General features: G+C 33.6%; 1 protein-coding gene across 2 annotated transcripts in view; it reads left to right on the plus strand.

Moving 5' to 3' along the window:
• LOC133801339 (probable LRR receptor-like serine/threonine-protein kinase At1g29720) overlaps positions 1-20,690 on the plus strand; it is a 50,475-nt gene that overhangs the window by 18,926 nt on the left and 10,859 nt on the right. For both annotated transcript variants that reach the window (XM_062239514.1, XM_062239515.1), the window contains exons 3-17: positions 6,979-7,105; positions 7,225-7,296; positions 7,526-7,597; positions 7,686-7,757; positions 7,924-7,995; positions 8,099-8,170; positions 8,309-8,380; positions 8,520-8,594; positions 8,693-8,773; positions 8,879-8,953; positions 9,700-9,762; positions 10,299-10,366; positions 10,844-10,919; positions 11,136-11,180; positions 11,336-11,373. In XM_062239514.1, the coding sequence (XP_062095498.1) occupies positions 6,979-7,105; positions 7,225-7,296; positions 7,526-7,597; positions 7,686-7,757; positions 7,924-7,995; positions 8,099-8,170; positions 8,309-8,380; positions 8,520-8,594; positions 8,693-8,773; positions 8,879-8,953; positions 9,700-9,762; positions 10,299-10,366; positions 10,844-10,919; positions 11,136-11,180; positions 11,336-11,373 (1,080 nt within the window). The remainder of the gene's footprint in view (positions 1-6,978; positions 7,106-7,224; positions 7,297-7,525; positions 7,598-7,685; positions 7,758-7,923; positions 7,996-8,098; positions 8,171-8,308; positions 8,381-8,519; positions 8,595-8,692; positions 8,774-8,878; positions 8,954-9,699; positions 9,763-10,298; positions 10,367-10,843; positions 10,920-11,135; positions 11,181-11,335; positions 11,374-20,690) is intronic.

A 20,690-nucleotide genomic window follows, 5' to 3' on the forward strand; every position in this document is an offset into this window, starting at 1 on the left:
GATTTCAGTTATCTGACTAGTTGTGGTAATCGAGCTCCAATAGTGCTCGTCCTCAAACATTTCTCTCCTCGGCTGCGAGGAAGAAGGTTCCCCCATTAGTGAAAATTGGAGCTCTCCTGGATGGTATGCAACAGTGACCTTTAGTGCAGGGTCGAGGGGAATCGGCCTAGGTCCTGAATTGGATTTCGGATAGAGGGCCTCCCGAAGAACTCTCCTCTTCCCCTCTATGACCTCGTCTATCTGGCGGCGGTAATGAGCTCGAATATCCTTCTGCTCGCGCACAAGCTCGTACTCCCTTATCCGACGTTGATTCCGGGCGAACAACGATTCTGGGCTCGGGGTTTTTGGCTCGTAAGGGATTGCCAGCAACGACCCCCACCGTCATTCCAGATTCTGTGACATCTAGCGAGAAAGAAAAAATGGTGAGGGCCATGCATGCAAGAGTTGCGAGCTCAAAGTTACAAGCTCGGGGTTTAGGAACAAAACAAGCTATATATTAAGGCCCTTATTAAAGAGTCAGGACGTGCGTTCCACGAGAAAGGAAGGAGAGTGGATAATTTTTTGAAAATCCTGAAAGTCAAGGGAAAAAAGAGTGGCAGTTAACCAGAAAAGGCAGCCTTGGGTTTCGTGCATTTGTCAAGGCCAATGTTTTTTACCCGAAATCTTGGTGTACAAGAAACGTCTCTTAAAATTTTAAAACCCAGAAAACAAGAATCTTGCTCAAACATCAAAACTGGATATGAACCAGTGATGTAAATTCTGTGTTGGGAGTCTAAAAAAAAAAGCCAAGAGCCTATCGGATAGAAACCTCCTATCATATTATGCTAAGGATGTAAACTAGCACATACACAGACACAGCAAGAACAGCATGAACAAAAACTAACAAAATGGAAAACAAAGATTGCATACTTACACAATAATGGCGATTGCAGAGAGATCGTTGACTGAAGGAGAGGTTGCAAATAAGAACTCACGGACTCGAACAAACCAGGGTTTCTTTGTTTCTTTTGCCGAGAAAACATGCACGGGATAGAAGCTTTATAGGAAGGTCTCTGGTTTCATTTTTTCTCTTTTCTTGCTCCTGGTGAACGAAAATAAAGAAGAAGAAGATGAATGGGGTCTCACATATATAGGTGGAAAAAGGAGATTAATCTGCGGCGTTGAACAAAATCCTTGTGAAATCCAACGGTTAGGGGTAAATGACAAGATGGCGCCGAAAAGGTGGCAGACGGATGATCGTGGGCATGTTCCCAAGGTAATCAAGTACCAAAAATGAGCAATACCTGGCTGACGCGTGTCCATTTTCAAAAAGTGTATGACGGTATGGTTCCCGAGGAAAGTAGTTCAAAAGTTTCCTTCTCTTAGGATTCGAACAAATACTTTTGAGGGGGCAAGATGTTGTACCCAGTTTTCGAGCCATGTTAAATATGACCTCGAAAGCTGGGTTAGCAGCAAATGAACTCGTACAGTTTGAGGTATGCTCCAGGATTAAATATCGAGCCTGCAAAACTGAGACGACCTCGATTGTGGTGACCTCGAAATATTTACGATCTCGAAAGGCAGCTCTTAGACGCATCTGTCCTTAGGGATGACCTCGGATCAGGAGTTCCGAGCCTGACGCGTGTATGATCTCGAAAGCCATGTGACCTCGGGAGATGTCATTAGCTCGAAATCTGATGAGAAACCTCGGAGGCTAAGGTCTTGGAGATACAAGATTTTGAATATCTATAAGTGTTATCCTCAAGGGACGCATTCTGCCTTTATTGTTGTAAATCCCATAATATCATGGGATATTATTTGGTTAGTTATACGCCCCCTGGTCTTCAGGGGACGTTTCCTTTTATATCTGATTATAGGCATTTAAAGCCATTTATTTTATTTACACAAAAAGAGTAACTACCCAAAATATGTGGGATAGTATTCTGCAGCCTTCTCTATAAATAGAGAGGTCATGCACCACTGTAAGGGGGCGAAATTCTAAACCTTGAGAGAAAACTTTGAAGAATTCATGCTTAAGAATTTTCAGAGATAATCTTGAGTTTAATAACAGAGGCTCGTGGATTAGGCAGATTTAACTGCTGAACCACGTAAAAATCGGGTGTTTGTATTGTCATATTTTAATTGGTCATTATCAGTTATTGTTTACGTGCTCTCCTTTCACTGTTGACGAAAAACGGCGTCAACAAGAACAAAAAGAGTGAAAAGAACGATAATAAGAACACAAACTCTCATAAAACCAAAATGTAGAGTAGTGGGGATTACAAACTTGAACAATGATCAAGACCTTCGTCCAAAAGCTTATTTCCCCTATTCTCTAAGCACTAAGAGATCTCTCAAGGAAATAACTCTCTGGAATTATCAAGTCTTTATGGTGTATTTTACAGCCAAGTGTTTTGTGGATAGAAAATGGTGTGTGTCACAAGTGAGAATTAGGCTCCTATTTATATAGTTTGAGATACCCTTTGAATTTCAAATCCCACCAATCTCCATGGTTGTTACCAATGTTTAATTGGATGTTTATGGAATTAAAATGAAGATTTGGGAGTTACTTATGATGTTATAACCGTTCAAATTGGAGAAAAACCAAAATTAGAATTGGCTGTCAGCATCCTTGGCCACAACCTCGGACATGTTTGGTTGTGGCCGCTAGACACTGACTCCCAGGCCGCTGCCAGGTACACTTATGGCCGCTGCCACCAGGCTGTTTCAACCTTCCAATTTTGCATATTTCCAAGACGTTTCAAACGCTTTCTCACATGATTTTGTAACCTCCATACACCTAATGGGAGTTAAAAACATGTCTTCAACAGCCACATTCCATAATGGCTCTATGAAATTCAAACACAAATGTATAACTCTCAATGTACACATTATTGAGTAATATTTGAGAGTTACAAATTTGTAACAGATTTTGTAACTCCAAAATATGTTACATTTGGACACACACATGTGTCCAATTTTATAACTCGCAATAATATATTACAAGGTGTGACAAATCACATTTTGTCACATTATTTAATCTCTTTATAGAAACATTTGCATTGGTGCATAAAGTAAAATGTCTTTCAACATGAATTTTACCTTAGTGTAATTATCACAAAATTTGTTGAAATTTTGGCTGCCGAAGCATTGAACCACTATTCCTTGATAACAAATTAGTGATAACACACACACACACACACACACTTATGCTATGTTCACGTGAGACCTCAATGTCTCACTTTTGCACCGTTAATGGCCATGTGCACATTCCATTCATAGACTTTTCTTGACAATGACTCCCAATTCTCATGAGGGGAAGCACCAGCCCTAGATCTATATAAGTAGAACTCTTATAGTATTTTGTTACCCTAAAATACTTGTATTTTCAAGACTGAGTTATATTAAAAAAAACCTTTCAGTTTTAACCCTCATTTTGGTAACACTCTAGTACTCATATCTCATATGGGACACAATTCGAGTACTACTATTATTCACTTAATTGACTTGTTATTGCCTATTGAACCTAATACTAGTTTGGTTACTAGTATTAAGATAGGTTACCATCAACCGTGAATCTCTTTAGGGAGTCTAACTCTCATGTATGCATACTTCATCATTCTCTCATTATTTTATTCATACCTTGTTGCTAGCTATAGTTTGATTAAAATAGTTACTCTTTTAAAATAGTGAGTTTGATCATAGTCAATACCCCCACTATTTTATACTTCAATATCCAAGATAAACATTTTTCTTGAATATTAATTCTAGAAACCTCTTTGTTTCTAAAACTCTCCTTTATGTTTTAAATTGATTCCTTCTTGAATCAAATATTTTACAAACAATAACTTTTGACATCAAGCATGTCTAGATTTATTCATTCTATACATATATAACTAAAGTAATTTAGAATGTGAAATTCCAAATCACCTATTTGATAGGATGACCAAATTAAACAATCATTATCAACAAAATAAATTGATAAACTTTGGTGCATCACCCCCATATTTCTCACATAAAGTGAAAATATCACTTTTAAATAGAAATCTTTTTATTTCTATTAAGTTTTTTATCCTCCAAGATAAATCTAGACTTATAATTCCCAAAGTTCATCATGAGTCCTTTAAGCTACATGATTAACTCTCAATAGATCAAGATAAACAAAACCTCAATGTTTGTTTATTTTCTTGCTAAAGCAAGATACAATTCTTTGAAAGTGATCCTTCACTTGGTTGCTTTCTTCTATATATTTCACAAAATTAAAATATGTGAACACAAATGTAATGTGACAATTTCTCAAACAAATAATCACATTATGGAATAATAGGTCTATACTCTTACCTATTATTTTATTTTAACAAGTTCATTTTGAAACTTTGTTAATATCTCACACAAATTTCTCATATCACAATAATAATTCTCGTAGCAAAGTAAAGAATTATCATAGAATAAAATTTTAATTTTATTGATAGCTCTCAAGAGTACAAGCTTTATTATAGGTCATTACATAAACAACCATTTCCCAACAAGCACACAAACATGGAAATCATGCTAGGATCTCTTCTTCATTTTCAATAGCATTTACCTCATTCTCATGTGGGTCCTTTCGATACCTACACACTCTAGCATAGTGCCCAAATTTTCCACAAATAAAATAATGACCCCTCACGTCTTTGAATTGTCCATGATCTTTCTTTGGTCCTAAAGGGTTCAAACTACCCTTTTTGTTGTTGTGGCCCTTGGAATGATTGTGTGAGACTGCATTGGCCTTGGAAGTCTCATCTTTAGACTCATTCACACCCTTGTCTCTTATTCTTAATTCCTGTTCAATTCTAATGTGTTTTTGGATCTCTTCCAAAGTGCAATCCTCATTCTTATGAATGATTATTTTTCTATAACTCCTCCAAGTTGGTGGTAATTTTGCCACTATTGCACCAACTTGAAAAGGCCTCGAGAAGCTCAGTCTTGAGAACTTTCAATTTGTTCACTATCACTTACAACTCATGAATTTGAGGTAAAATAGTTTTTTCATCAATGAAAGAAAATTTAAAATATTGAGAAATTAAGAACCTTCTTGTACCTTCTTCCTCGACCTTGTACTTACTTTCCCAGGCATCCCAAATCTCCTTCGTGAATTTGGTATTGGTATAGATGTCATATAGCCTATCAGATCAGACATTAATAATATGACCCCTACATAGAAGATTGCCCTCTTTTCTCTTTCTTATTTTCTCCACCACTTTGGGAGTGTCTTTGTTGAATGGCTCGGCTAGAGGTGCCAAGGATGACTCAAGGATGTACGCTATCTTGAGTGTGGTAAAAAGGAATGTCACCTTGTCTTGCCACCTAGCGAAATTGGATCCAACAAACCTATCCAACGTCACTAGGTCTTGGTTCACGATCTTGATAGTTTCTCCTTTCATTGAAACAAGGGAAGATAAGTTTTTAATTCTTATAGAATATGTATTATTCAATGGAATATATAAAATCAAGATACAACTCTAATAAGTAAGAATACAATAGACAAGGTGTTTGATTAAAATAAATACTACAACACAATTTCTAAAATTAAAAAGTAAATAAAGAGATGTAGAAGAAGTAGAAGAGTAGAAGATTACATACTCAAAGCAAAAATAGTACATGTAAATATAAAGAGCAAAGAAGATCATGAAATATGAAATAAGAACAAAAAGAGTGAAAATAACAAAAATAAGAGCACAAACTCTAACACAACCAAAGTGTAGAGAATTTTAAGACCTTTCTCCAGAAACTTATTTTCCCTATTCTCTAAGCACTAAGGGATCTCTCGAGGAAATTACTCTTTGGAATTATCAAGCATCTATGATGTATTTTCCACCCAAGTGCTTTGTGGATAAAAAATGGTGTGTCTTACAAGTGAGCATTAGACTCCTATTTATAGAGTTTGAGATTCATTTTGAATTTAAAATTCCACCAACCCCATGACTGTTACCAATGTTTAATTGGATGTTTATGGAATTAAAATGAAGATTTGAGAGTTACTTAGGATGTTAGAACCGTTCAAATTGGAAAAAAATCGAAATTGAAATTGGTTGTCAGCTCTGGCCGATGCCTGGGACATGTAATCTGGCCATGACTACTGGCCACTGACTCCTAGGCCGTGACCAGGGACACTTGTGACCCTAGCTACCAGGCTGTTTCAGCCTTCCAATTTTGCATTTTTCTAAAACGTTTCAAATCCTTTCCCACATGATTTTGTAACCTTCATACACCTAATGAGAGTTAAAAATATTTTTTCAACAACCATATTCCATAATGATTCTATGAAATTCAAACACAAATGTGCAACTCGATCTCAATTTACACATTATTGAGTAATATTTTAGAGTTACAAATTTGTAACTGATTTCGTAACTCCAAAAATATGTTACATTTGGGTGCACACATGTGCCCAATTTTGTAACTTTCAATAATATGTTACAAGGTGTGACATAAAATTATATAACAATGTTGATGCCAAATCCATGGAAAATAAGGGAAAAACCCTCTCAAAACTGTATTCAAAATATAATTCTCCAAAAGTTTCTTACAATAAAACAAATGGGGTATTTTATAGGACCCTCACATAGATAACAATCTAACAAAAATAATAAAATAAAATACATAAAAGAAATATAGATAACAAATTAGACTATTCTAGAATAAAGACACCTCATACTATTCTAGACTATTCTCACTACATCACAAACTGACAAGGAAATTAACCTCTTGCATCCATCCATTTTGGATTTCTTGTGGATATATATAAATATATATATATATATATATATAAATGAAGAAAGACTCATGAACATAGGCAAATTGATTCTTAGCCAAACCACATATAAAACCTATTGTTCATTTTATTCCTTATTTTGCTGTTGTAATTGTTGACATTTCCAAGTATAATTCATTCATATATAGCTAGCAAGTATATGCCTGAGCATCAGTAATTGAGTTTTAGTCCTACGAATTTTGCAGTGAAGACTCTCAATCAAATGGCAGTGAAAATGAAGACTGCTACTAAACTAACTTTCTCTTGCGATTCCAAGGTTCCTAATATTACTTGTGGAAATTACAGTGGTGGCTACTGTCACATCACCGAGTTGTACGTGCTTTTGGTTTCTTTGTTTGGTTGCTAAGAAACTTGTAAAGAAAAATATGTCAGTTCTTTATATAGCTATAATTAATAGTACTATATTGATTCAATTCTTATTTGATTGACAGACGTGTGAAAGAACTAAATTTCACGGGCACGCTTCCTCTTGAACTTGTGAATCTTAGATACCTTAACAAATTGTAAGTTTAAATTTATTTTAAACTACTATGTTGTGCTTAATTACCCAATTTATGTTTGATAAATTTCTTGAATGTTATTTCTGCTGTGTATTGTTTAAATTTTTCCAAATAATTGAACTAATTGCTTGATACTTTTCCTCCTCCACTAACATTATTGAAACTAATTTTGCTTGTTGGAGAACCTCATAGCTTATTGGGATTTTTCATCTTATTGTTTTGGAATTTGCAGTGACATCACGCGTAACTCGCTTCACGGTTCTCTTCCACCGATATGGAGCACCATGAAGAACTTGAAATTCATGTAAACATGAATGGGAAAAAAATGGTTAAATTTGATATCTTTTGTTCTTGCTTTCCTTTATGAAGATCATTGACAAATTCTTGTGCAGTTCTCTCACTGCCAATCGCTTATCAGGGAAAATTCCAATAGAGTGGGGAGCTTTTCCAAGTCTTGAGTACTTGTATGTTTGATTTCACATCATTCTTAATATAGAAATATCACTTTTGTTTTTTTGGTAATTATAGTTTAATCATTGAAAAGAGCTGTGAATTCTCTACATTGTGCACATTTAGTATTTCACATTCTTCTCATTATTTCATATATGGTTAAAAACTAACGAAATGCAGAAGTTTTGAAGCGAACAATCTTTCTGGTAGTATTCCTGCGGAACTTGGGAATCTAACCACTCTAACTCACCTGTATGTTATTATGTAATTCATAATTTGCTTCAATCTTTATTTATGGCTTAAAGAAATTTTTTTTCCCAATTAAAATAAATGTACTTATACATATATATTTCAGGTTCTTTTCTTCCAATAAATTTGAGGGAAGCCTTCCAAATACACTTGTAAAGTTGAAGAATTTGAAGGATCTGTATAGTTTTCATGCTTCTTCTTCTTCTTGTTGTTTTGTTTGCTGCTAGTCTCTTCTTCAGATTGTATATTCGATCTATTTATTCTTGGATGGGGCTATTTTAAGATGCATGAAAACCGTTTTCTTTGTCATATGCAGTAGGCTAAGCGATAATAATTTTGAAGGCCCTATACCAGAATTCATTCAGAACTTTACTCAACTCCGAAAACTGTAATTATCCATTCATAACCTTACAATTTCATTGTATAAAGAAACAAATATATCGAGTTATGAATTTTACTTAGTATTTCTTTTAGGATAATTTTACATAGTTGTTTATTAATAGTTACACAATCACATATTAATGTAGGGAATTGTATGCAACTGGTCTAAAAGGACCTATCCCTGCTGCCATTTTTGAAAAATTGGAGAATTTGTTTGATTTGTAAGCAAACAAAACTTCTTGAATTTATTTTACTAACATGTGACATTATAATTATCTTCATGAACTAATTAATCGTCTGTAAACTCATCATCTTATAGGAAGATCACTGATATGGCTGGGGAAAAGTCTGAATTTCCTTTTCTAAACAGCAACTTTATGAGAATAAGAGATTGTACATTGTATGAAACATGCTTCCTTGGGATTCCATTGATATAAAGAATTATTTGTGTTAATTATAGAGCATATTTCAAATGTTGAGAAAATATGAAATTTTATTTTGTCAGGATCCTGAGAAATGTGAATTTATCTGGAAAGATCGATGGAAAAATCATGCGTGAGATGCCATCGACATTAACGTTGTAAGTTTTCAAAACTTCTTTTCTTTGATGGCTTTGAAAAGATATAAAGCCTAGATACAGGCCCGACTGAAGGGTGGGGCAGCAGGTGCCCCGCCCCTCAGTCCAAGAGGCCCCTTATTTTTTTTTTATTTATATGACAGCCCAAAAAATTGGACTTTTTCACTCTACTATTTTCATTTGGGGCCTCGGGCTAAACCTTGGCTGATGAACAGCCTAACAAAAAAAAAAAATTAATGGTTGAATTTTTCTTAGAAAAAAAAGACCTCATTTTGAAATTTTGCCCTAGGCTCCTAATAGGCTTGAGACGGCTTGCCTAGATAGAAAGAAATAGTGAAAGTTGCACTGTACAAGCCATTAAATTTCCAAGATATATATTACAAATTATATTTTATGCTTAAGTTTTTTGTTCATTGTTCTGATAAAAAAAGGAGCCTTTTGTACATGAAGATAAGCAATGCAAAAAAAATACATAATGAAACAAAACTACCATAGACATGTACATGATAGTAATTTAGAATGTATTAATTCTCTTATAACACTCTTGAGAATGAATCAAAATGATGAGAATTGCTCTCTTGGAATCGAGAATAAATTCTTATATACTTATGACTAAGCCACCAACCAAATTAACATTCCTTAAAGCATTTCTTCTACTAGTTTGGCATAACAAACTAACAAAGTATTTTAGTCAACCTAATGCAATGATATTCTTATTCATTATAATATCTTTTTGCAATTTCTCTCAGAGACCTAAGTTTTAATAATTTGGAAGGAGAACTAAGTCCTCAAACCTCCACAGCACAAAATATGTAAGCATACTGCATGTATTTTTTATGTCAATCATTTTGTGTGGTATTGTTGCTTTGTTAGAGCACTCTCTCATTGGTAGCTTTAAAATAAAGAAATCTCTAAAATAATAGAGAAAAAGATGTTAAAATAGGTTTCCATCTAATGCTTTATATCCTATCTCTATTTTATAGATTCTCTAAAATTTACTATTCTTTCTCTACATCTATAGAAAGAATAAAGCTCATTCAAATAATATTTTATTGTTTTTACTTTTTTTTTTCTTCAAAAGAGTTTTTAATTAAGATTTAGTACTTATTTTTTTATTAAAATAAATAAATAATATTAAAAAAATATATAATATTTAAATAATGTAGAGAAAAACATAGAGTAACTATGTATGAAGTGATGTAAAATAAAAAAATAAATAAAAAAGTGAAATTTTGGTGATGAAATTGAAGAATCGGATAGCAAAGCTAGTGTGTAAATGCTCTTATTAAGTCATCTTCGTCTGCTTTTATAAGTGTAATTGAATGAATATAACTTATCTTATTATCAGATTTCTAGGGGGAAACAAGTTCAATGGAAGTGTCCCTGAGTCATTCCGCAACAATCTCAACAGTTACAGTATGTATGTTCTAAATTTGGATGCATTTTTGTTTTATTTTGTTTAAGTAACATGATTTCCTTTGTGTTTAATAAATTGATCTTTGCAATAGTATAAATATAACTTTCTAGTTTTTGTCAAAGTGACAACCTTCTAGTTAATAAGGTATTGAGTATTCATAAGTAATAGGCACAATTAAGGTCTAGTACTCCAGTTAAGTAAATTTTGGTTTTATCTTTTGTATCATTAACTTGCATTTTACCTCATGTAAAAGTATGTTTTTTTTTCCAACTATGATGAAATTAGGAAATCGTAACTAGGTATAATTATCTTTGCACGATTTGGTTTAATTTTTGGTATAGTAATAATGGGAAATTTGTTCGTTATTGGAATTAATACACAAAAAAATATGACAAATTATTTTCACAAAAGGATTTATATATATGTTATTATTAATAAAAACATAGTGAAAAGTAAACAATACTGACGTATATTAGTTGCCATTTTTTTTAAATGCAGTGATCTATCTTATAATGACTTCAATTGGTCAACTGCCACTTGTGACAAAGACGGGTGAGGATCTGATGAAAATTATGATTTCTCTCATAAGTACCAAATAAATTCACACACTATCAACACATAAACTTACACACTCCCCACTGTTTCTAGAAAAAAAATTTCACTCTCCCAATTTTCTGACCCCTAGAATTGGTAATCTGAATTGGCGCCCTAATAACTTTTGCACACAGTTTAACCTTTTTTTTTCTTTTCTTTTCCTATATCATTTAGGTTAGAATCTGTAAACACATATCGGAGTTCCTATTTGAAGAATGAGTAAGTTTTTTTTCAACTCCTACAGTACGTATCAAGACTATATTTCTTTTACTTGGACAAAATTAGACTTAATTGTACATATTTTGTGCTATACGTTAGTACGTATTGAAAATTTACTAATAGAATATAATATATTCCATCGTTATTTCAATCAGGATTCTTTCTTGCTCTTATAAATTCAATTGTCAACAAAGTAAGTTTCTTCTTATTTTATCTTAAGATTTTTTTTTTCAAGGTTTATATTCATGCTGTCACAGTTTTTTACATCTTCCTTGACTATAATAATGAAGATAATTTCCTCTCTTCAGATCGTTTGAAATGTTTACTAATTTATTTTTAAAGAGCAAGAACTATAAATATATGTACCCTTTAGTGATAACTTTTTAGTCACAATATATATTTTGTGTGACTAAATACTACTTTTAATCACAACAAAAAATTATTTGTGATTGAAAAGTCATACTTAATCAAAAGTTGTAACTAATGTAGTTTTAGTCACAACTTATTATTTTAAGTGATAAAGTTTCTTGTGACTAAAAATACATTTAGTGACAATAAATTGTGATTTTTGTGACTAATACTTTTAGCCACGAACTTTTTAGTGATAATACTACAGGTAAGATAATTTTTCTTTAGTCACAAATTTTTTACTTGTAGTCACAAAAATTATTGTGACTAAAACTAAGATTTTTGTAGGAGAGAAATCAGAAATAATTTTAACACTACAGAAAAATAAAACACCCTATCAGCAGTTAAAAGCTATCGAGTTAATGATTTCTCAACGGGCTCCTTCCCACTGAGATAGAAATTGTAGTCTATCTTAGCGGTCGTAGACCGCTTAGATTGGGTAACCTATATCTCGATGGGTTGTTGAAAACCCCCAGATAGGTAAAAATTTGGTACAATATCGACAGTTTTAAACTATTGAGATAGAGTAATATGAGGGGGCCATCAATGACCCACTGAAAGAGGTGTTTTATTGTCACTATGAATTAGCAATCACGACGGTCTAAGACCGCCGAAATATGTTAAAGCAGAAAAAAATTATTTTTTTATTTTTTATTTTTTCTCCTATTTTTCTTACTATGTTTTATTGATTATATCCTATATTTACAACAAAAAAAATAGACAATTTACAGTAGATAGAATATAAATATCTAATAACATGCATGTTATAGTATATGTCTATATTGTACAAAATAATCAACCTAAAAGGAATGTTAGCTAAGCAAACCATAAAATTAACCTAAAACAATCTATTGCTACAATAAGTTAGTATATGATTATGCTAACTTAAAATTTATTTTTATCACTTAACTTCAATTAAAGTATATTCTTACGTATATATAAAAGAAATTGACTTCCTCCTATTTTGCAAATTTAATTCTAATCAAACGTCATAACAAATCGCATAATATCACACAATAATAATTTAAACAAGATTCTTATATACCTAATTTGACCGACAAGTAATCAAACTATCGCATAATCCTTATATGATTAAGTTTTGGAAAACATACCTTTCAAAACTTTATAAAATGCACAAATTTAACTTCAATAAGTTATGACAACCTCAAAAATCACCTTAAAAATAACATTAATTTATAGAAATATTAACTAAACAATTAACTATATATCATTTCCAAGATATAGTATTGTTGACCACGATTTTGGCCAGCTGCGAGTAGATACAAAAACGACAATAAATCTTGAATATAAAATAAATAACACAAGTAATTTTATAGTGGTTCAACCACAATTTGTTGGTAATAGCCTAATCTACTTGGAGTTGTAATATATGTAGCCTACACTTAAGATCAGATGAGTCTGAGTCAATTGAATTTCTTAAGTGTAAGTAGAAAAGTATAGTGTTTATCTCTCTAAACTCTCAGAAAATGCTCCCAGAATGCCCCAAGTGACGGTCCCAAAATCTCCAAACTAGAGAGTTTTTCCAGTCTCCAAAAATCTGATCCCCCCAAATGATGTCATGAGCCATTTATTTATAGGCTCATGGATCATACATGAGAAATATCATCTTTTGACGGGGTCCTTGGTTGTTTCAACCAACTTTAATTAATAAATAATAAAAAAATTTAAATTACAACAATATAGCTACTACTTCGGGATATTTGAGAGATTCGCGCGGTAATTGCGAGCGCTTCGAGTTAAAGTTGTTACTGAGGTTCTATAAAGAATTCACTGGGCAGTTAACTCCTGAGATTCTGACACATCCGGTCGGCTACTCATTCAATTTGACATAGCTGATCAGATGACACTCATTTCTACGATGACTAGTCGGATGAACCCATTCCTGAGATGACTGGTCCGATGAGCCCATTTTTGAGATGACTGGTTGGATGAACTATGTGTCTGAACGGGTGAGTCCCACTCCGAGATGACCGGTTGGCCAAAACACATTACTGGTTAGATAGCACTATTCTCTGATGTGATTGGTCGGCCATGTTGGTTTTTATTGATCAAATCAGAGATTATGTGCAGCCGAACAACAATCAAATTGTCAGATTAATCCCATAAGATTTCTAGATCTACTTCTTCATACTCATATATATATTGAATCAAGGACAAGAATAGAAAAATTACCTCAGGTCCTTCCTTTGCTGCTATCTTTTCGTATGGCTGAATCCTTGAGATCTCACACCAAGATCTTCCAAAATTTTCTCAGGCACACAAATAACTTGTGTGGGCTCGCTATACAAATAATAGGCAATAACTATTTATCAGATGTTCTCAACACATGAGATCTGATAAAATTTGGACCTAGGTTTTGTGAAAAACAATAACCTTTGTTTTTGTCACTGTTCTCTTTTCTCTAAGAGAATCCTAGATATTTTTCTATCCCTAAAAAATTACGTTCTGTGAAAACTGATATCCCATATTTAATAATATCCAATATATTAAAATATTTGTTATTTTAAACAAATTCAAAATAACTGATCAGTTATCAGATTTTTGTTTAAATAATAATATTTTAATCATATTAAAATATCTCATTATTTATTTAATATTTAAATAACTAAAATTGTGGAATCAAGAGACTCAGTCCATCTCTTATGCGTGTAGCACAGTGCCTATGCACTGTGCCACACGTGTACCACATGCATGTGCAGGCATGTGATTTTTCCCAATTTTTATTATTATTTAAATACCAAAAATCCCAAAAATAAATTAATTAAAAATTAATTATATTTTTGTTAAATCAAATAATTAATTAATTACACATAATTAAACAATAATTATGTTTGATACATAGAAAAATATTTTACTTATCACATAAGTCCTTTTTGCCCATTTTTGTATTCGCCTTTGACAGTGATTGTTTGAGCCATTTCGGGGACCATGGACCTATAACATTAAGCTCCAATAAATTGAAACTAAATAATTAAACTCTTTAATTATAATAGTTAATTTATTAATTCTGATATTACTCCACTATAAATTCAGAATTGCACTCTTTATGTTATAGATATACTTTTACAGAAATCTTTTTCTTAAGTCGTCCATTGATATAATCATCTTACAATAGTTCAACCCTCTAATTAATTAGTTCATAAATTAGAATGGGAGAATTACCATTTAACCTTTCTAATTTACTTCTTATTCCTTAAGTACCATTAATTCACTAGTGAATAATTAATCTATAATCTAATTATAGATTTGAGCTCAAAATCATTCAGTTCCAGAATTAACCCTTAAGGGAACTAATATACGATCCGTTAGGAAAGATTAGATTCCTTATTGTTGATACATGTTCCCAGCCATCCATGATATTAAATCTCCAAAACAAAAGTCATTAGCCTCATTCTTTGAAGAGACCTTAACGAATGAATCAAAAGATTTAATAAACATGAACACTCAGGATTTAGGTTGATCTATAAATGATCATCAGTTGTGATATGAATTACAAGTCTTTATTATTAAATGGTTTTTGGATAAAGACTTTAATTCATATCAGTCCATGTCATATATAATCATATTATATAAAGCACCTTTACCGAGATGTCTTTTCACATCAATAATCTGAATCTAGATTATTTGTATCATTATGATACTCAGTAAACCGTACTTACAACTCCAATTAAAGAATCCCATAACTTTAATTTGTTTTTGTTGACTATTTTTATTCATTCATGTGATCTTAATTCTCTCGTACTAATACAAGATCACATCCTCAATAATGAATATGGAATTTTTCTGACATTTATAAAATTATTCAAACAATAATTTAACAATCTAAATATAACAATAATAATTAAACCATTGTATTTATTTATTCACAGAGAAAACAAATGTCTTTACATGCTTTTAGGACACACTCCTAACAGGCCAAAACACATTACTGGTCGCCCAAGACACATTACTGGTCGGGTAGAATGCCTCACTGGTCTGTCAAAAACCTTACCTGGTCTGGCAAATCACTTCCTGACTAGGTAAATCTATTTCCTGGCCAGTAATATCACAACTCTGGAGGTCAATTTCCAACCTTTGCTCTTCTTTAGTCAACCCATTTATTGACTATTAATGTGTCATTTACTTACTAACCATGCATCGCCACTTGTCCCATTCGGTTGCCACGCCATCGAATTTTTTTTTGGGGATAACAAGTATCATTAACAAACTAAAAAAAAAACAAACTTTTAAAAAGAAAATTATGGAAAAATATCAATTTAAAAAAATGGAACTACAAAGTTTAAGTAAGTTAATATACAAGAATAACATTTAGGAATATTTGTCCATTATTTATTATGCTAATTTTCGTCAAAAATGAAAAATAAATAAAAGTTTATCTAAAACAGTTATAAATTAGTAATTTAAGCAACAATTTGTATTTATTAAGATTGCCAAATGTATTTTGATCCTAAAAAAAAAATCTTAGATTGCAAAAATCAACCATTTTTGCACAAAAAACAATTACCCAAGAAAGCTCCAAATTAATCTTCCAAGTTCTTCATAGTTTGTTGAAGATTACAAACAACATTTTAAACCTAAAATATACATAAAACAAACTATACTATCAAATTGTACTAAAGTTTTGACAAAGTAAAAAAAACTTAACTATTAGGGCTGAAAAATACAAATATACATACCATTAGGAAAAACAAAGCATGTACATCTATTTTAATGGTAATGATGATGAAAGAGACAAAAAAGATGATGGCTGCAATTATTGTGGAAATGGTGGGTGCCGCCCATGAAGAAGAAGGGAGGCCGAAGGAGAGGGAAGAAAGAAGAGAGAGGAGGGAGCTAGGGCATTTCTGGGCGAGCTGTGAATTTTTTTGGGGAAGGGGTCAATTAAAAGACCCTATCTTGGTGGGCCTAGGTGGCCCATCGATATTAACAATCTTAGGTAATAACCAATACAGTTAGATTGATTAATTATTTAGCAGCTCATGTTAGTTTCCTAATTGTTTTGTAATTAGGTAACAAAGTTCTTGTTAAAGGTTCTTGATGTAACAACTTTACTTTGTACAAATACTGCTCTATAAATAAAGCACTTAGTCTCACTTTGAGGTTAAGCTTTCATTCCAATATTTTGGTATAGTTTTTTCATAAAATTATGTTCAAGAATATTTGGGATCACAAAGTTCTTTATTGTATCAGGGACCTCTGACTAACGTCCATGGATTCTTCTTCATCTGATTCTACATCAGTTCCTACTATCACTACGCCTCCGACGACCTCTGATCTTTCGACCGTTGGTCAAGCTCTTGCTTCTCCGGCCAGCACATCCTCCATGACCTCTTTGGCATGGAACCTCTTTTCTAATTCTCTCACCTCTTCTTTAACTCCTAAACTCGATCGAGTTAACGTTCTTGCTTGGAAATCTCAGGTGGTACCTACTGCTATAGGGCATGACCTTGATGAGCTTCTCTTCAGCACCATCTCTCCTTTGGTGAAGCTGGTTAACGGTGATGCAAACCCTGAATATCGCCAGTGGAAGAGATGTGACCAATTGCTTCTTTCTTGGCCCAGATCTTCTATGTCTAAAGGCATTCTTGGATCCGTAGTAGCTTATTCCACCTCCTATGATGTTTGGCATGTTCTGGAGCAAAATTTTTCAGGTCAATCCAAAGCTCGACTACTACAATTCAAGGGCCAGTTGTCCAATATTTAGAAAGGTAACTTGTCAATCTATGACTATGTTGACAAGATTAAATCTCTATCTGATAGTCTTGCCATTGCTGGGTGTACGATTAGTGATCAAGATCTTGAGCTGAAATTGTTGTTGGGAATGGTAAGAAATTGTTAATTTCTCACATAGGCAAGGCTACTATTCTGAAACTTCTACTTCCCCTTTACACTTAAATTCAGTGTTAAATGTTCCATCTATTACTAAAAATCTTGTGAGTGTTTCTAAGCTTACCAAAGATAATAATGTCTTTCTTAAATTTCACAAAAACTGTTGTTTTGTCAAGGACAAGGATTCGGGGAATGTCTTGCTCAAGGGAAGAGTTAGAAATGGCCTATACATGCTCGGGGATGATGCCACCAGCTCCTCTATGCCAGCCCTTCAGTGTCATTTAGCTATTGTTTCTAAAATTGATTCCTCTCAATTGTTTACAAATGTAAAATCTTGTCCTTCATCTTCTAATTGTTCTTGCAATTCTGATTCTAAGCACCTTGCTTATAATACAATTGAAATTAATAAAGACTTTTCTGCTTATGTTCCTGATCTTCAGCCAAAAGCTTTTGTTTCTAATGTTAATTAGGATGTCAATTTATGGCATATAAAATTAGGTCATCCCTCTCCAAAAGTATTGAGCCAAATTCTGTCCCAAATCTCACTCTGGTTCATTAAAGAATTTAAATTATGTGATTCTTGTCAAAAGGGAAAAAGCCATAAGCAACCTTTTTCCCTTTCTTCTAGTCAAGCTAGTCAGCCTTTAGAAATGATCCACACTAATGTATGGGGTCCTTCTCACACTCCCTCTAAAGATGGTTTTAGATACTACATTCATTTTGTTGATGATTATAGTAGATTTACATGGAACTTTCCTTTAACTCTTAAGTCTCAAGCACTTAATGTCTTTGTTCAGTTTAAAATTCTTGTTGAGAAACAATTTTCTTTACCAATTAAAAGTGTCCAGGTTGACTGGGCTGGTGAGTACCGAGTGTTTAAAGGATTTTTGCAGGATCAAGGAATCAAATTTCAATATCCTTGCCCTTACACGCATGAACAACATGGCAGGGTAGAGCAAAAACATCACCATATCACAGAAACTGGACTCACTCTTTTGGCTCATTCAGGACTTCACTTCACCTACTGGTGGCATGCTTTTCAATGTGGAGTTTACTCCCTCAATAGACTACCTACTCCTGTTCTTTATAATCAAGCAGCTGGATTAACACTTCTTGAAACTTTTTGGTTGTACCTGTTTTCCTCACCTAAGGCCCTATAACAATCACAAGTTGAGTTTTCGCTCTGAACCTTGCTTGTTCTTGGGATACTCTCCACAACACAAAGGGTACATCTGTGAGAACACTGCTGGAAGAATCTTCAAAGTCCGGTCACCGGACTCCTCGCACGTGTGGCTCACGCACCGCTTGTTCCTTCTGCCACCTACCTCACGCGCCGGCACATAGAGGCGTATGTGATGGGGATTTCGACGGTGAATCATCTCCGGTTCGTTTCTCGTCTCCTCTTGAGTCTACTCACATCTGTCTCAGGTTGTAGTTTGGTATTTCTCACTTCTTCGTATCTGGGTGTTCTTTACTTGTTCTTCGTTGTTCGATTCTATCTTGTCTCTTCCAATATTTTTTTTGAGGTTATGGCAGAGATGAAATCAGATCCAAAACCACTAGTTATTTCTGATGTGGTTCCCGTGATGTCTAAAATCACAGACCATAAATTGATTGGTTCGAATTATTTGGAATGGAGTAAGACGATTCGACTTTATCTAAGGAGTATTGACAAAGATGATCACTTGACTGATGATCCTCCCAAAGAAAAAGACGATTCAAGAAAAGTGTGGCTATGTGAGGATGCTCACTTGTTTCTTCAAATTCGAAATTCTATTAATAATGAGATAATTAGTTTAATTAATCATTGTGAATTGGTTAAAGAACTAATGGATTACTTGGAGTTTTTGTATTCTGGAAAAGAAAATCTATCACGTATGTATGATGTTTGCAAAGCCTTTTATCGCGCGGAGAAACAACATCAGTTTCTTATGAACTACTTTATGACATTTAAGAGGACATACGAAGAGCTTAATGTGTTGTTGCCATTTAGTCCTGATGTGAAGGTTCAACAGCGCCAGCGAGAGCAAATGGCTATCATGAGCTTTTTAGCAGGACTCTCATCTGACTTTGACTCTGCAAAGTCACAGGTTCTTTCTGGGTCTGATGTCTCCTCTTTACAAGATGTCTTTAGTCGTGTTCTTCATACAAAAACTACTCCATCTGTTTCTCTTAATAGTGTTTTGGTTGGTCATAATAATGCACCATGGAGAAACTCTACTCCAAGTGGTTCCAAAGGAGGCAATTCACAAAGGCCTGAAAATCGAACATCGAAATCCGGGAGCATTATGTGCAACTATTGTAAGAAACTAGGTCATACCAAGTTCGAGTGTAAGAAGCTACAGTTTAAAAATCAGCAAAAATACTATGCTAATGTTGCAAGCACTAGTGATGCACCTGACAAATCGGTCATTATTTCTGCGGATGAATTTGCCAGGTTCTCAAGGTACCAAGAATCACTTCAGTCTTCATCTCCTTCTGTCACTGCAATTTATGATTCAGGTAAATCTAATGCATGCCTTCTTTCCACATCCTCGAAATGGGTCATTGATTCTGGTGCCACAGATCACATGACAGGTAATTCCAGTCTCTTTTCCACTCTTTAGTCTTATAGTCCCACTTCTTCTGTTACCTTAGCTTATGGATCACCATCTTCTGTTCTTGGATCTGGCACTGTTACTCCTACACCTTTGCTTACTTTGTCATCAGTCTTACATTTACCTAATTTATCCTTTAATTTGCTTTTTGTTAGTCAACTCAGTCGTAATTTGAATTGTTGCATCTCTTTCTTTCCCGATCATTGTTTATTTTAGGATCTTATGATGAAGAAGACTATTGGTAAAGGACATGAATCTGGCGCCCTGTATGTTCTTGATCCACTGTCCTCAACTCCTATTGCTTGTCCGAGTGTCGCTTCCGCTTTTGAGGCTCATTGTCGTTTGGGCCATCCAACCCTTCCTTTGCTCAAGAAGCTTTGTCCCCAATATAGTAAGGTGTCTTCATTAGATTGTGAGTCATGTCAGTTTGCCAAACATCATCGTGTTAGTTTGAGTCCTCGAGTCAATAAACGTGCTAGTGTTCCTTTTGAGTTAGTTCATTCTGATGTTTGGGGTCCTTCTCCTATTTTGTCTAAACTTGGATTCAGGTATTTTGTTACTTTTGTGGATGATTATTCTCGTGTAACTTGGTTATATTTAATGAAAATCATTCTGAGTTATTTTCTATATTTTGTGCTTTTTGTGCTGAGATTCA

This window comes from Humulus lupulus, chromosome 9 (assembly GCF_963169125.1).
Source record: "Humulus lupulus chromosome 9, drHumLupu1.1, whole genome shotgun sequence".
NCBI lineage: Eukaryota > Viridiplantae > Streptophyta > Magnoliopsida > Rosales > Cannabaceae > Humulus > Humulus lupulus.